Raw genomic sequence first — 18,088 nt, 5'->3', positions numbered from 1 at the left:
TGTGTGTTTCTCCTTTACTCTCACACTACTACCACACTCACAATTTCTGACACCAGATATATGGGTTTGCCACTCATCCATCCATTCTCTGCAACATCAGCTGGGTGTCCTACAATTTTATTTTATTCTGATAGTAAATAGAGAAGCACAGACTCTACAGGACATGGCTCAGTCCCAGAAGACTGTCTCCCATTTCAAGACGCCAATCAAAAATTGTAGGTCCTCAAGATACATCTTCTGTCTGACTGAGCTGCAAACCAGAGATTCCTGTGACCCCTTTTCTTGGAGTCAATCAATGCTAAAATGGCTCACAGGAATCAGGAAAACACTTACTTATATTTACCAGTTTATTATGTAATAAAGAATATGATGAAGCATACAGATGAGCAGCCAGATGAAGAGATGCATAGCCCTAGATCTGGAGGGATCCAAATTCAGGATAGTCTGTCCCCATGGAGTTCAGGTGCATCACTCTCCTAGTAGGTAGATGTGTTCAGCAACCTAGAAGCTCTCCAAATTTTCTAGTGTAGGGATTTTTTAAAAGGCTTCATCACAGAGGCATATTTGATTATTAACTATTTCCAGCTACCTTCCCCTCTTCAGAGAATGGGTGTAGATTCCAAGCTTCTAATTACGGCTTGTTCTTTCTGGGGCTGAACACCCATTCTGAAGCCCAACAAGAGTAACCTTGCTAGAACAAAAGACATTCCTAGGGATTCCCAAGTATTTATGAGCTTAGTAGCAGATGTTCCTACCCTTGGGAATTTACAAAAGTCTTAGAAGCTATTTATTAAAAACTGGGGTCACAGATTAATGTCAGGACAAAATGTTCTCCTGGCACCCCTATTTAAAAGGGGTTTTAAGAACTCTGTATCAGGATCTTATTATTTCATATATACTTATCCAAATAGATACATATATAGTATGTTTAACTACTTTACTATGCACTTTTAAATAGTTTACTCACTATGAAAATGTTTTGAAACAGCAGGTATTCCAAAATAATTTTTATTTTTTGTAGATATCAACTACAATTTTTTTAAATTTTTATGATGATAATCTCACACTTGTTTATTATAACATTTAATCACCAAAATAATCTTATTGTTTTCAACAGATTATAGATGAGAAAATAGGCATTTGTTCTTGATCAAATCATTCAAAAATTACTGAATTATATAAAACAGAGATTTCTCATTTCGGATTTGTGGTGTTTCTACTTTGTCTCAAGCTCTCATGAAGTAGGAATTAAGGATATTCTAAACAGAGGAATATAGAATTACTTCCATTGAGCAGTTTAAATTTTAAACCCTATTATCTGCATAGTCTATCAACCATTTTTCTGCTGTAGTTGAGAAGCAGGCTTTTTTCTATGGCCCTATTCTATCATTCTATATTCTCATACTGCAGAGCATTTATAAAATTTAGAAATTCCCCAGTGAAATGATAGTCCTTCTCATGTTTTCAGGCATAGAAATATACCTAAGTATATTGGATTACACTGGATTTTAAAAATTACCCAAACTGAATGAAGGTGATAAAGTGAAATGATTAAGGATACATGCTATCAGAGGTTTGGGTCTGAGTCTTCCTAGCTGTTTAATCTTAGACACATTGTTTAATCTCTCTAAGCCCTACTATCTTCATCCATAAAATGTGGATAGTCAATAACAGGGTTTTTATGGGAATAAATTTAAATAATGTACAGAAAACATTTAGATGAGGAACTTTTCAATTATTAACTAATGAGTATTATCATTATCTTAGTCTTTTCAGGCTGCCATAACAAAATACCATAGACTGGGTAGTTTAAACAGCAGAAATTTATTTTTACACAGTTCTGGAGGCTAGAAGTCCACTATCTAGGTGATTTCAGGGTTTATATCCGGTGATTCCTGTCCTGAGTAGTAAGCAGCTGCTTCCTCATGAGGAGAGGCAGTGAGAAACAGAAATAGACAGAGTAAGTGGAAAACAAAGAGTGCTAGCTGTCTGGTTTCTCTTCTTTTAAGGACACTGATTCTTTCTGATCAAGAACCCACCATCTTGACCTCATTTGACCTTAATTATACAATACTTTATAGTCTCAAGAAAGATTGTGTATATGTCTTTCTAATTGTGTGTGTTTATGATAATGATAATAACAATAATGTTACTAATATTGTCTTTCTCCTACCTTGAGAGTCAGTAAGCTCTGAGTCATATTTGAAATAGTGAAGCCACAATGTATTTAATGCTTTACATGTATTTGCTCATTTAATCTAGTTAATCATGTGTAATTACTAAGTTATTGGTAAGAAATTTTAGCTCAGGCACTGACTGGTATGGCTCAGGTAATTGGGCATCACTCCACAGGGAGAAAGGTTGCCAGTTTGATATCCGGTCAGGGCACATGTCTGGAGTGTGGGCCTGGTCTCTGGATGGGGTGCATGCGAGAGGCAATGATTGATTTTTCTCTCACACATCAGTGTTTCTGCCCAGCTCTTTCTCCCTCCCTTCCCCTAAGAATAAGTAAATAAGTAAATAAATAAATAAATAAATAAATAAAATTACATGTGAAATCTAAAGGGACTGCTCCATGTTAATGAGAAACCAAGAGATTCCTCTAGCAGCATTTGGCAAAAGTGTGAATCACAATTTAAAACTGTCTTACATGCCTGCTTTCAAATTTTAGCTCTTTTTTCTTTGCAAACACTTCAATCACTCTTAAAATTAAAAGGAAAGAAGTGTTTTCCCTGGTGTGTCAAGTAGCATTGATGAATTGGGAATACCACCACCCCACGTATTCTGATGATACAAAATGAACATCATAAGCTCACAGTTTTGCTTTCAGAAAAATTTGGAAAGGCAGACATCCTCCAGCCAATCAGAAAATAAGCCCCTAGTGAGCATGGGTCTGTGATATCTAGGCAAAATGATTGGTCAACACTATTTGCTCTACTGTTGAACTCTTTGAAGATTCAAGTCCACCTTGTCTCATCAGCCAAGGAGCTTTTTGTTTTTTACACCGTTCTTTGTAAAAATTATAATGTAGATGCTCCATCAAAACTTTCAGAATGGGTTGTCAGTAATTTTCCTGACAACAAGAAGAACAACATAAATGGAAAATTGCTTTTGTTTGAATTAAATAAAAATAACTGACAGTTTATTTTAATGACACCACTAAGTTAAACACACATCAAACTTTTATTTTGATAATTCTGTGATTTGTAAATTAGATTAATGTGTAAGGGAACAACTCCACAACAATGAAGACACATTTTCAGAGAAAAGCAAGTTTACAATTAATTAGAAAAAAATAAATGACTTAGTCATGGTTAGTGTGGCTCAGTGGATTGAGTGCTGGCCTGTGAACCGCAAGGTTGCTGGTTCTATGTCCAGTCAGGGCACATGCCTGGGTTGCAGGCTGGGTCCCTAGTTGGGGGCATGCGAGAGGCAATTGATCAATGTATCTCTCATACGTAGATGTTTCATTCCTTCTCTTTCTTCCTCCCTTCCCCTCTCTAAGAATAAATAGATTTTTAAAACTTAAAAAAAAAAATACTTTAGCTCAGAATGGATAAGTAACCTGTATAAAGTCACACAGTGCTCATGAGGAATTACTGGTATTTTACCAAGGCAATGGCTCAACAGTTTGTACTTAAAACTTTTATTGCCCTGTTTAATAACAGTTTTGTTGGTCCTTAAATTCCTCTATTAAACTGTTTTGTGAACAGAGTTGCAGTATAATGAATACAAATAAATTAAAACGGTGTCTGTTTATTCTGAATGACAATAGATTGAGCTAAAACTCGTATTTATTGCCTTACAAAGGTCTCTAAATTAATGTTTGTTTCAGAATTAGCACAAAATGCTAGCAATACTGAATTAAAAAAAAAACAAACTATTGTATTCATAGCTTCTACTTTGATGGTTACTGTTTATAGAGAAACTTAATAAATTTTCCTACTGGGAAAATATGTTAACATGGATACAAAGCTAAACTTTAATTAATATTTAGAATATCACTCTTCTGGTCACCTCCTCTTCGGTGTCATTTTCTTCACTAAAGGACTTAGCTAAGCATCAAGTACATATAGTAATCCGAGTGTCAGTTTTTGAAGTCAATAGTTATATGCAGCTTCTTTTTTAATTCAATTGTTAACCTTTCAGCAAACACATGCAAAAATATGTTTTAGATATAAGAAATTAAAGTCATGCAAAAACTAATTAAACCAATGTAAGAACTAAATTAGAAAACTATTCAAATGAACTTCAAAAGATTCAATCTCTCTTGCAGCCTATCTTTTGCATATAAACAGTGTATTTAAATATAACTATGTACAATTCCTGAAGAGCAAATAGCCAACAAACAAGGTGTGATTTTTGTCATTCTAACATACATTATTACTTGTTTTTCAAAAAAGAATATACATATCTACTCTTATGTTATATTCATACAAATTTCATCTAATGACACACTACAACATATTTCTTCGATGCTTTTCATTTAAAACTTTTTTTAAGGGAATAACTATAAACCACACAGTAAGACTGTGCTAATCTGATTGATAATTTTGTTTTTAATCATTATTTTACCTATAAAATCAGTCATTTATCTGGCATGTATACTAACGAAGAGGAAATTAACAATAGCACAAATACCTAGAATATTAAAAGTAATTCCAAATGGTCCGTAGAATAATGAAATGGTTTTAGATTCAATATTTTTCTAACATTAATATTGTGTAAGAAAAATCTGTTATATTTAAGGAATGTACTCTTGATCTGAACAGCAATGTGTACTTCTTTGGTATATGATTTTTAAGAGCTTAAAAAATATTATCTCAGCTTATGGGGATGAAATAGAGTGATTCATTTTAATTAAGTGGAGACCTGGTTGTGGAGTGGTAGCAAGTTTAGTCTAATTCAACATTTATTAAACACTGTGAAGAAATTACACTGCTTCTAAGAAAACATATGTGCCAATAAAGCATATACAAAAATAGTATTAAAGGAAAAGCATCATAAAAAAATTGTGTGTGTGTGTGTGTATCTGTGTGTGATTTAATGAGGAACTAACATCAACTCTTGGCAACAGCAAAGTAACAAATGTAAGTTTGATATTCTAAGTGTTTTGAAAGTTCTCTGCAGTAGATTCATTGGAGAATGTATAAGCCATTTACCATAATTATAATTCAATTCAAAATATCTCTTTAATACATTAGACCATGAAGAATATAAAACAATATGAAAAACATAGCCCTTGCCTTCAAGGTTTTATAATCTAATCTAGTGTATGTGTTCTAATCAGACGAAGCTCCTGCATTCTTAAGTATGACAGCAAATATTAATATTTCTCATATATATATATGCTAATAATAATTAGAGATGGAGTTGGAGTACAAAATGTAAAGATTGAGGGGAGGTCAGGAAGAGACACCAACAGGTAGTGGCAAGAGTGGGGGTAAGCAGGATTGAACCCCTGGCTTTAAACAACTCAGTCAAAATTGTGATGATCAATACATAATCTAAGAATTTGATCTCATTTTAACTGAGTCCCAGTTTAAAGGCATGTACTTGCAGTTGGCCTCAGGAGAGGGTATTATTTTATATTTGCACAGTCTTTCCATTTTATCTTAACTCCGCTAATCAGTCAGTTCTCACTGGTACTTCATTTTCCCAGCTGTACAACGCAGCAGTTCTATTTTATCTTTCTTTAAACTAATAAATCCCAAGAAGGTATTTTATATCGCCTCACGTCAAGGTTCACTTCTGGGACTTTTTGGCTCACTGGGGCCAATGTTGTTGTCCAAAGAAAAGGTTCTCTCACAAAATTAAAGAAAATGAATGTCAACAAAGGAAGGGAACTGGGGCACTTTGCCTAACGTGCATAAAAATATTACAGTGCTTTTTAATCAAAACACGTGCTAAATAAATCTTCCATGCAACCTCTATTTTCCTTCATTTTCCGTGACTTCCCTTAGGGAATTGGCAGTGTCTCACCAAACCAGATGGGAGACTGTCAGGACATGGGATCTTGTGGCGTTCCTCCCTCAATTTTGTCTTATGCATTTCACAGACATCGTTTTTCTTTTCTCCCTGAGTCTTTTTGTTACGTGCTTCATAGCTACCTTAAAAAAGGATGTGATACTGACAAAAAAAGAACCTGCAAATACTCAAGGAGATAAAAAAAAATGTTGATTCCCTTCATGGAATTTAAGTCAGAGTTGCTTTCAAGTTCCTGCTTTTGAAATAATTAAAACCCAAATTTGGCAAAAGATAATGACCCAGTTCTCAGTCTTCACATACTTACTGAAAGTGTTTGAGCCGAGGAAATCTTCTGTGTTGTGCACATTTTATATTAATGAAACAGAGTATCTAAGGGAATGCTATTCTAGTGATTATACTATGAGGGGATAAGCCAGCATTTATTTTACATTGTTGATTGGTCACACCGCAATTTTTACTCAATTTTATAGGGTAAACTTGACAAATAAAGTTAATATATTTTAGATGTACAATATGGTTATTTGATATATGCATATATTGTGAAATAATTACCACAATGAAATTCATTAACATATCCGTGAACTCACATAGTTACCATTAGTGTGTGAGTGTGTGTGTGCATGTGATAAGAGCATTTAAGGTTTCTTTTCTTAGGTGATTTCAGGTACACAATGCAGTATTATTAACTATATTTACCATGGTATACCTTAGACACTCAGAACTTATGCATCTTATAACTGAAAGTTTGTACCTTTGAGCAGCATCTCCCCATTTCCCACACTCCCAGCATGTGGCAACCACCTTCTACTCTGTTTCTATGAGTTCTACTTCTTAATATTCCACATATAAATAAGATAATACAGTATTTGTCTTTCTTCATCTGGCTTATTTTGTGTAGTATAAAGGCCTCTGGGTCCATCCATGCTGCCCCCCTCTTCTGACATCTGTCAGCTAGAGGACATTTGTTAAACTAGATAAAGGTGAATTCAAGGAAAATTAACACAGTGAATTATAAATTCATAAAATGTATTACCTTAGGTACTATATCTTTAAGATATTCTTTTATTTTGTGTCCAAATCTGACACCTATCTGCTGGAAGACATTTATTAAAGTCGTCGTCGGTCAGTCGTCGGCAGCCGTCCGTCTCGAGAGACGATGGTGTAGCTTCTTAAGAGTCTATCTGCACCGCCGAGAATGGCTGTGCAGTCCAACTCGGGAGTGACACGGTATCTGTCTCCTCCCATGTTGAATCGACATCTTGCGATGACGCTGGAGTATCCTCTCCAGTGAAGCTGAAGCTACAGAGCCTGGGCAGGGTGATATGGAGGGTCTGCTGTTGCCCATGCAGCAGACCCCCCCTCTCTTCACAGCTGAAGGATCCAAGGGAAAGACGGAGTCAATACAGCTTGGCTTCAGGTGCGCCGCAGGAGTTGCCGGTGTTGACTACAACGTCAAACCGCCTTAGGGACTCCGGCTCCGGATTTTCTGTCGGGGTTTACTCCCTTAGCCTTTCCCCTGAAGAGGTATGCCACAAGGCAGCGGAGGTTTTTTGGAGTCAGAGTTTTCCTTCTCTGATGTACCCTGACTGGAAGATCGAACCAGCGACACTTAGCTCGCAGGCCGATGCTCAATCCACTGAGCCAAACCAGCCAGGGTTATTTATTAAAGTAGATATATGTGAATTCAAGGAAAATTCACACAGTGAATTGGAAATTCATAAAATTTATTACCTTAAAGTGGATGAATAGGCTGAAATCATCAGTAACAAAGGAAAATGTTAAAACATATTAATTAGTTAATGTATTCATTTATTTATTCAACATGATGTAGAATAGGCTATCAAATACCTAAATGAAGAGTCAGATAAATATTCAGCTGAAGTAATTTCAGTGGTAAGAATTGTACAGAAAATAAAAACATTAGTGGGATTGAAATGACTGGGATGGGAGGCACCAGGGAAGGCATCTTTGAGATGGTGGTAACTGCAAAGCAAATAGACCCCTTATGAACAATTAAAGAAAATCAAGGTGTTTATGATTTTAACCTTTAAAGTGTTACCTGCAGATAAATTGAAAACTTCTTTGTACCCATGTTAGGTACATAAATTTGCCTTTGTCCTAAAAGAGGCAGAGACAATAGTAAGCAAATGTAAGTGGTTGGATTATGTCATCAAATAATGAGCTCAGATCTCACCAACTGCCATGTACTAGAGGACACATTGGGAAATAACTGAACCTCTCTGTTTCCTGCTCTGTTCTTCTGTAAAAATAAGAATAAGAATAGTTATAATAATAGTTGTATTGCATGGAACTGGATTCTCTGTATATCATGGAACAACACTTGCCACGTACACTTCGATAACTGTTACATTCCAATATTGAATTTCAGTTAAACATTAAAGAACATATGAAGATGCATCTATTTAAATTCTTCAACTTAAAAAAATAAGGAACTATTAAAATAATAATGTATATATGTTGATGGTCTTGAATTTGGACTCAGTCATGATAAAAATAAAAAGTATTTTTAAGTAGTTTGACAGATATAAGAAAACATTATTGATATTATTAACCACATTTTGGTGCTATTATTTTCTATTTTCAAAAAAAATTGTGACCACACAAAACTCAGACATAAAATACATCAGGTCAGCAGTGAACAGTATAAACTTATTTGGTATAAAAACAAACCAGGATGAGACTTACATGGAATCCAATAGCATTATGTACTGAGTATATATAAAATATTTATAGTATTTTATTTCCATTTCTTCCTCTGCCAGATGAGTTAGAAATTATGCAGTTCAGCAACATAGATTTGTGATTCAATACCAATACATTTTAATCATAGAAATTAATTATTTAGGCAAAAACGTAAAAAAATCAAGAGGAAAACACATAATCATATTGAAGTTAGAGGCAAGAAGAGCCATCAATTTAAAAAATGAAATAAGTAGATAAGTTAAGTATATGTACATTTTTATTATTAATATTATAATGCATATAAAGTTTTAAATGCTCAAACTTGGCAGGTAAAAATTTTAAAAAGAATTTAGAAAGATATTTGAATATGTACATGATCATTCATAATCATGCTTGTTCTCCTAATATACAGTAATTTATGGCATGGAAATACTCTCATAATTTTTATTTCATGGCTTATTTAAAGTGCTAAATTAAATATGGTTAAGTTCTGTATCACTCATAACAAATATGTGCTTAAACACAATTGATATCGGAGCATGATGGCTTATATTGTAATAATATTGTTTGTGAAGTGAGTATATTATAAGTGAAAACCTTGAAAATCTTTAATTGGATTGTTAAAGTTGAGTAAATTATTTTATAGGAAACTTATACTCATTGACTATCAATTGTATAAATAGATGTTTATCTAGGTGTTTCAATAGGGTATTAATTTTAGGGATTTTTAGTAACTGCTAAAATGATATATAAATAGTTATTTTATTGCAATCTCTCTGGAGTTTATAAAATGTATAAATATAATATTTTATATAGCTTGTAAGTGTTGCTATAAATTACAACACCTGCTCTTACATTAGATTTTCTAATACCTAAGGAAATAATCACTTTTTAAAATATTTTCAGAAGCACAAATTTTTCCTAGTGGCCTAAACTTCTGTTATCATTTTCTAAAGCACCAGAAGAAAAGTAGACAGGTTTCAGAGCATAAATCTATTCTTTGATAGTAAGTTGAAAATCAAGCTTTACTTTTTCAGTGCTGCAAATAGGGATCATAACCAATGTGGTCATTTACTAAGACCATGAATAGAATTATTGGAAAGGTAATATAATTTAGGATTACTTTTCTTTAAAAAGATTACATTTAGAGCTCTGAGCCCCTTGATTTCAGAAATAAAAATGGTCTGCTAAGATGAAATTGGGTTTCATTTGGATGAACTCTGATTCTTGGTAGCTCACCAGGGTTCAATTCGGAGCCCTGGCACTGTAGGATAGAGAAGCATAATCTGCCATTAGCTCTGTTCTCTGTTGACCCAGCACATTTTTTCTTTCAATTTTAGCTCTTCCAGTTCAAGAATGATGGGAAAGAGGCTAATAAGAGAGAAGCTAAATGAGTAGCAGCAGGATATGGGGTACAACCTTGGAACTAACTCTCTTGTCTCTCTGATCTCAGGGCAAGCAATAAGCAGCCTGTTTTAAGTTCTCACTAAGATAATTCAGGTTGCTCATTAATTTATTTAATCAACATAGATATATTGTACACCCATGATGTACCCACTGTGCTCATAGGTTGGTGTTAATTAGTCATAGTTGGGGATATGATAAAGCAGCAAAATTAGAATGTCCAGAGTAAATAGTTTGTATATCAGTTGTCATATATATGATCCTAATTGAAATGCAAGAGAGTTCACTTAAGTAATACATCACAATGCTTATGTAGTTTGAATCTACTTTTTGCAAAATGATTAACCTCTTATTCCTCATTTTATCTGGTAAAGGGCCATTCTTGAATTAGTGATAAATGATATATTTCTCATTAAAGGTGTGATGATTGAGGGGTGAAGACTAATATTTGATGATGAAATATATTCTTTATGAAACATTTACTATTGTTTAAATTTAAAAACTTGGTATTTATGAATAATATAGCAATTATCTCACCAATGCATTTTTTGTAATGAATAGCAAATAGCCTCTAATACATGATACAACTTCTTTTCCCTTTGCAGAAATAAACACCTCATTCAAACATTGCTTACTTTTAATCTTAAGTACAAATATTATAGTACATTTTAAGCTAAGGGAATATCATTGCTGGTTTTATACTTAAGAATTATATATAAGTTTATGGCAGTTTTTTATTACTTCATAAAATGTTTATATATTGTGTAATTTTTCTATAATAGGTAATGTGTGTGAAATGTTTATAAACATGAACAGTTGTTTAATTAAAATTAGCAGAATGCAATACTTTAGTGCCTATTATCAAATAATATGAATTAATAGGACATGCCAATTAAAAGAAATAGCAACAACTTAACATTATGTCAAAAGCATCATTATATGTCCTCTTTGGATTTTGTGGTATTAGGCATGTCATTTAGAATCATCTTTTTGATTTAAGTTATTTTCATTGATTCAGAGAAAAAAATAAATTACAATAAGTATTTATCCCAGTGCATTTTTACCAATTAATAACCACTAATAAAAATGTATTATTTCTTATCCTCCAGGCAATACAGCTAAGGTATATATCGAGATTCAGGATGAAAATGATCATCCACCGGTGTTTCAGAAAAAATCCTACATTGGAGGTGTATCTGAAGATGCCAGAATGTTTTCTTCTGTGCTCACAGTTAAGGTATGATAAAATTTATCAAGACATAGCACTAAAGTAAAAACAAAAAGCTTAAATGTTTTAGATAAATTATAACCAGTTTTGCAGATAAACTAAAAAGATGTAGTTTTCATTAACTACTTATTCCTGTTTAGACAAAGTTTGAAACTTGGAGATATATGAGTTTAATTAGTCAAACTAAATGCAGATTAATTATAAGATGAATACTAAGCAAACTTTTGTATTTTATTTTTACCAAAACAAGAAACACATTATTTATGATATTTTACATGGAATAAGAGATTAAAATATATGTTTTCCTCATAGAATTTTTAATTGTCATTTTCTAATAGAAGAAAAAATGTAATCAATTCTGAATTTACCATATTTTTTTCTCCATAAGACACACCTGATCATAAGATGCACCTAGTTTTAGAGGAAAACAAGAAAAAAAAATCTGAACAAAATGGCGTACTAAAATATTTAATAAAATATAACAGACTAATATTTCAACCATGTAAAGTGAACAGCAGTCTACAGCAGTATTAAGAACCATCATCACTCTCATTAACAAATGAGGAGAGACTTTAAGTTTCAAGTACTCTTCTAGTTTTCTGGGAACCCCAGGTCAGGTAATACACATCATGGTCTGTGATGCAATATTCACTCCATAAGAGGCACTACATTTGCCCCCACTTTTGGGGGGAAAAAAAGTGTGTCTTGTGAAGCAAAAAATACGGTGTTTTCTGCAATAATTTTTAAAACTTACAATGTTAGTTATATAAATGTAAAGCAACACCACTAATTTCAGTACTTTACTAAATGCTTAAAAAGACTTGAATATGTCAGAACAAACTGCTAAATTAGAATTTTAAAAATACAATGTCTAAGACTAAAATTGATTACTTTCTGTTTTTTTTTCTTTATTATCAACAATGGAAGATATATTTTATGGTTGGCAGTGCATGAAATCACAATACTTTTATTACTAAGAAATAAATTTATAAATATTACCTTGCATTGGGGAAAATGGTTAAAAGCTAGAACATTTTAGATTCTCCATTTCAGTTGTTTTTCTGGAAGTTCTTAATAAGTCTATTGTTAAAACAATAGCTATTAACATACAAACATTAAATCAAAATTTCCCTGAGCAAATCCAGGTGTTGATTACCATAGTTTTACAAATGAACAGTTGCCTTTCTTTCCTTATTACCAGAAGGACCATAACTAGAGATTCTTTTACATGTAGTTTTATCACCTTAAACACCCATAAGAAAGAGAAAAATCAATCAAGCATATGAAGCTTGTGTATTGTGCTTGCAAAAATAGCCTTTTCACAGTGCCAAATACTAACTCCTAATCTGAATCACCAGTTCTAACTAAAAGTGGTCCACAAATTTAAGTCTATCACATTATATATATATATATATATACAACTTGCATTATGATTTGTGAGTAGTGGTCCTTTGGAGATGACTTTCATCTTATTTTATATTTTAGTCCCATTAACTATTAATTGATTCTGTTCATTCACTTAATCAGTAAATTTTTTTGAGTACTTAATGTGCGCACTGTTCCAGAAGTTGGGCATAGAACAATTCAAAAACAATTAAACAAAATATTGCCACACTACTAATAAAAACTAGTGGAAAAAAAAACAGTGTATCAAGAAAATCAGTAGCTATTTAAGAAAAATTCATGTGGTCAAGAGAAAGACATGTGGATGCCTAGATAAGGAGCATTGTGGGCATTCCAACTTAAATTCCCTGAAACTAGAGGGATCTTAGAGGTCAATGTGACTGAAAATGACTGGTTAGGGATGAGATTGAAAATCTAGTCCAGAACTACAATAGAGAATTTACTCAAGAGGCTTTGTTTCTTTAATTATATTTCATTGATTATGCTATTGCTGTTGCCCCAATTTTCCCCTTTGCCCACCTCCACCCAGCACCCCAACTCCCTCAGGCAATCCCCCCGCCATTTTTCATGTCCATTGGTCATGTGTATAAGTTCTTTGGCTACTCCATTTCCTATACTGTACTTTACATCCCCATGGCTATTCTGTAAATACCTATTTGTACTTCTTAATCCCCTCACCTCTTCACCTATTCCCTTACATTGCCCTTCCCATCTGGCAACCATCAAAACACTCTCTGTATCCATGATTCTGTCTCTGTTCTTGTTTGCCTACTTTGTTTTTTAGATTCAATTATTGATAGATATATATATTTTTGCCATTTTACTCTTCATAGTTTTGATCTTCTTTTTCTTAAATAAGTCATTTTAATATTTCATATAATAATGGTTTGGTGATGAATTCCTTTAGTTTTTTGTTTTTTGGCTGGGAGCTCTTTATCTACCTTCAATTCTAAATGATATCTTTGCTGAGTAGGGCAATCTTAGCTGTAAGTCCCAATTCTAACACTTTAGAGGTTTTAGAAAGAAAAAACATGGAATGGTTTTATCCACATGAATAATATAATCCTATATAAAAGAAGTATTTTACATGTTGTGCAAGGTTGGGAGTGGGGACAAGTATCAGTGTTATCAGACAAAAGTAGTAACAGGACCTAATGCATCATTTCCAGGCAAGATTTGATAGTGGCTTGAACCATGGTTTTAGGCATAAAAGATAAAAGGTAGTCAAAAGATAGCAAAAAGGATTTGATTATGGATTATATATGGGACATTAGAAAAAATAACAAACAACTGAGGTTTTTGTTCTGATCATGTCCCCATCCCTCCTTCATGATTAGGGTGGCAGACATCAAGAGATTATTTTTAGAAATTTTATGTTGGTGAGGTTTTCTTAATATGCAAGCATAGTTCTCAAGAAGACGATTGGAGGTGCTGACCTAAATTCAGAAAGAAATCATTGGCTAGGATGAACTCAACTAGAAAATGGGTGTAGACAAAAAAAAAAAAAATCCAAAGACTTGTCCTGGGTATTCAACACTTAGAAATCAGAAAGAGATCCATCAATGGATACTGAGAATACACTGCCATTAGGTAGCAGGAATGCTAGGAAAATGCAGAATCCATGCACCATGTAAAGAACAAATTTGTTTAAAAAAGGGATTGATCTACTGCCACATACTCCTGTGAATAGACTGCCCCTGTGGGTTTTTACATGACCACTTAGGACATTAGGAAGGGGGAAAAATTGGGACAACTGTAAATAGCATAAACAATAAAATATTTTTAATTATAAAAAGATAATATAAAACTATATCCAAAAAAACAAAGAATATATTGTAGTGGAGAAAATACCAATAGACCAAATGCTATAAAACATCCCATTAATAAGGGGGATCATTAAAGAGGTCTGTAGACAGCTGTAGCAAGAGAATTTAGGGGGTGATATAATTTGATGATGGCAATTACTTCAGAGTAATTGGTAGAAGGTGGCAAAGGAGATGGAATAATATTCTAGCAGCAGCAATTCAGAGACAGAAAGATACCTGCCATCCATCTATCCCTAGGGAACCACTGTTTGAAACAGCTGCAGAAAACAGTCTTGTATAGGGAAGAGGTGCCAGGTGGGAAAAAGCAATTGCAGTATTTTGAAAGGGGGTTATATATTTATGGGATATTGATGATGATGGTCTATGAATCCCAGGGGATCATAGGGAAAGTTTGTTGGTAGAGGTAAAGGTGAGGTGGGAAACTGAGTCATATGAGGATGTGTAAAGAGCTACATAGAGAGAAATATCTGGGTTGTGAGAGATGTCTTAGAGTGAACAACAGGATGAGATTGATTTATTTTTCTAGAAGTACTGAGAATTCTTCAGGACATTCTTCCCTTCAATTCATCAGTAGGCTCCTTGGTCTAGGGAAAGAAGTGTTTTCTAAGTAACCAATTTCATGCAACTTAAAATTCTATGTAAGTTGGAGGAGAGAGAGATTTTTTAAAAAGTTTAGCAATGTATTGATGTAAGTATATGCTATTATAATAATTCAATTGGGAAAGTACAAATTGCCCTGTGGATTCAAAGTCAGGAGACAATGTAATTGTTGAAAGAATATAAAAGATTTCCTAGAGGGTAAAGAATTGGCAAGGCACTGAAGGGTAGTTGGATTTCTGCAATGCATATTAAATAAGGAGGATAATTTAAGCAGAGGAAACACAATGAGCCAAATATGCAAGAAACAAATTGCAGTGTGTTTGTGAAACAGTGGTAAGAGACAGGTACCTTTAGAGGTGATGATCAACTTACTACAAATATTTAACTGGTGAACATTTTCATGTGCTGCATTTAGCCTTGAAGCCTCTGATTTTTCCCCTTTCCCAATTTAATCGGAATGAAAGTGAATTAAGCACTGAATCAGGGCCAGCCAAGCTCTGTCACTTAATGGAAAGATGATTTAAAAATGGAGAAACAACCCAGGACTATGAAAAAGGCTTTTATAATGCTTACTATATAATGTTGGAGTAATATAATATTTCATCATTTTATATATCTATACACATATATGTTAAATTTTAAGTTTCTCATGAAATGCATAATGATACATTTTAAATTTTAAAAATTGTGTTATATGTAGGAAATGGGAAGAAAAAACATATTACAGAATTGACAAAGAAATATGAAACTGAAATATCAATGAATAAAACTATTCTTATTAGCTTAAAAATATATAGTGGATTAAGAGCATTATTAAAAGCATATTAGAAAAAAGCAACACAATGAGTATCATTGAAATAAATTATCTATTACAAGCAATAATAAAAGAAAGTTCTTCACATATGCTCTAAGGTGGCACATCTAATATGCTTAGAGACTTGAAAGTTCATTTTAGAAAATATATAGTGTTCCTAGTGTATGCTGAGAATACAGAGGCAAACAAAACAGACTATCCCTCTGCCCTAAGAGTTAATGATATTGTAAACTAGACATCCCCCCCAAAAAGTAAATAAACAGGACCTTTATTTATAAAGACCTGTAGAGATTTGGTTTCTGGCTCAAAAATTTGAATATTCACATCATGTTAAAATAATTCTTGGCTGGTGTCAAAAGGACACAGAACACAAGGATTAATTTAGGAATATTCACTATATTTATGATGGTTTAATTTTGATATCTCTTTCACAATTTGGTCCACCAAACTGATTTTCTCTGGTCACAATAAATCAGTCATTTTAAATACAGGAAGGGGGAGAAGAAAATTAAATGGTAATATTTCTCCTCAGTCTTTAATAGAAGAATTAATATCAGTTATAAGTATATCCATATATATATATATACACACACACACACACATACATTTATACACATATATATGCATATATATATATATATATATATATATATATATATATCCCCAAAAGAATTGGAAACAGGGACTCAAACAGGTATTCATGCATCAATGTTCATAGAAGTATTATTCATGGTAGCTAAAGGTGGAACCAACTCATATGTCTATTAACAGATGAAAGGATGAACAAAACAATATAATTTTATTTAGTCTTTAAAAAAATGAAATTTTTCATATGCTACACCATGGATAAATCTTGAAGACATTTTGCTAAGTGAAATAAGCCAGACACAGAAGGACAAATATTATATGATCCCATTTGTATGAGGTTCCTAGGATAGTTGAATTCAGAGACAAAAAATAGAATCGTTGTTGTCATGGACCATGGAAAGGGCAGATTGAGGAATTACTGTTTAATGGGTACAATATTTCAATTTGAGAAGATGCACAGTTTTATACATAAGGGCGTGATGGTTGCAGCACAGTGCGAGTGTGCTTAATGTAATTGAATTGTGCACTTACAATGGCCAATATGTTAAATTTTATGTGAAGTATATTTTAGCACAGTTAAAGAAAACTACCAAAGGTATTTTTATTCCCCAAAGTTGTTATTCTTCACTGGCATCCATTCCTCTTATGTTAATTTGAATGTAAATCTCACATTCAGATTCAGGAGTAAATATCTCTGTTAGACTATTTATATTCCTTGATTATATAACTGTGGTCTTTAACATTTACTCCCTAACACATCTATCATCAATGATGTCAGTACCAGTTGCAACAGTTTGGCAGTGCCACTCACTGTGGGGCCATGCCACCCTTTCTCAGTCTGCAGGCAGTGTATGTCAGAATTCCCCATAAAATTCTGATCTCCCTTCTTTGGGGCCAGGCCACTAGTTGAATATCACTAACTGAAGTGTCCTATGCTAATGAAAAATGACTTATAAATTTGGTCACATCAGAATAACAGACTACTATGACAGAGATGCTGTAAGTGATTCAAATACAAGCAGTAACTATAAGCAAATATTTAGAACATATATACTTTTTAAATTCAAAAACAGTATCCAGAATATAGAAAGAACTTTGTAAAAGCAACTACTTGCCCAATAAAAATTAAATTGAAAAGTTGTGTATATTTGTCATATAACTCATAATTTTTATGTAAGATAAGAAAAATTAAGCTAATCCTTTCACAATTAACTATTTTTATTCCTCTCCAGCCTTTGAGAAGTATTAATCAATGAATATTCCTAACTACTAATATTTGCTGTCATTTATTTGTTAATATTATTTATTTGAGAACTGTGAAAAAACTTTACTTATAGCCCACAGAATTTACTTAAATAAATAAGCAAACAAGCAAACAAGTAAATGAAACACCTACTTACTAGGTGGGTGTAATTATTTTTTATTGTATTCTTGCAAAAATGAATCTTTGTAAGGTTGAGTAATTTTTCCAAATATTACATAGCAATCAAAGGCAGAATTTAAAGTTAGATTTACCCTTTTTCAAGACCTTTC

General features: G+C 32.9%; 1 protein-coding gene across 11 annotated transcripts in view; it reads left to right on the top strand.

Moving 5' to 3' along the window:
- The window catches only part of PCDH15 (protocadherin related 15), a 686,961-nt gene that overhangs the window by 585,374 nt on the left and 83,499 nt on the right, over positions 1-18,088 (top strand). For all 11 annotated transcript variants that reach the window (XM_090279288.1, XM_090279289.1, XM_090279283.1 and 8 more), the window contains one exon: positions 11,205-11,332. In XM_090279288.1, the coding sequence (XP_090135414.1) occupies positions 11,205-11,332 (128 nt within the window). The remainder of the gene's footprint in view (positions 1-11,204; positions 11,333-18,088) is intronic.

This window comes from Furipterus horrens, unplaced genomic scaffold, assembly GCF_987537825.1.
Source record: "Furipterus horrens unplaced genomic scaffold, mFurHor1.1.pri manual_scaffold_5, whole genome shotgun sequence".
Classification (NCBI taxonomy): domain Eukaryota; kingdom Metazoa; phylum Chordata; class Mammalia; order Chiroptera; family Furipteridae; genus Furipterus; species Furipterus horrens.
The sequence above is the reverse complement of the archived record's forward strand: the minus strand, read 5'-3'. Positions and strand labels throughout refer to the sequence as shown.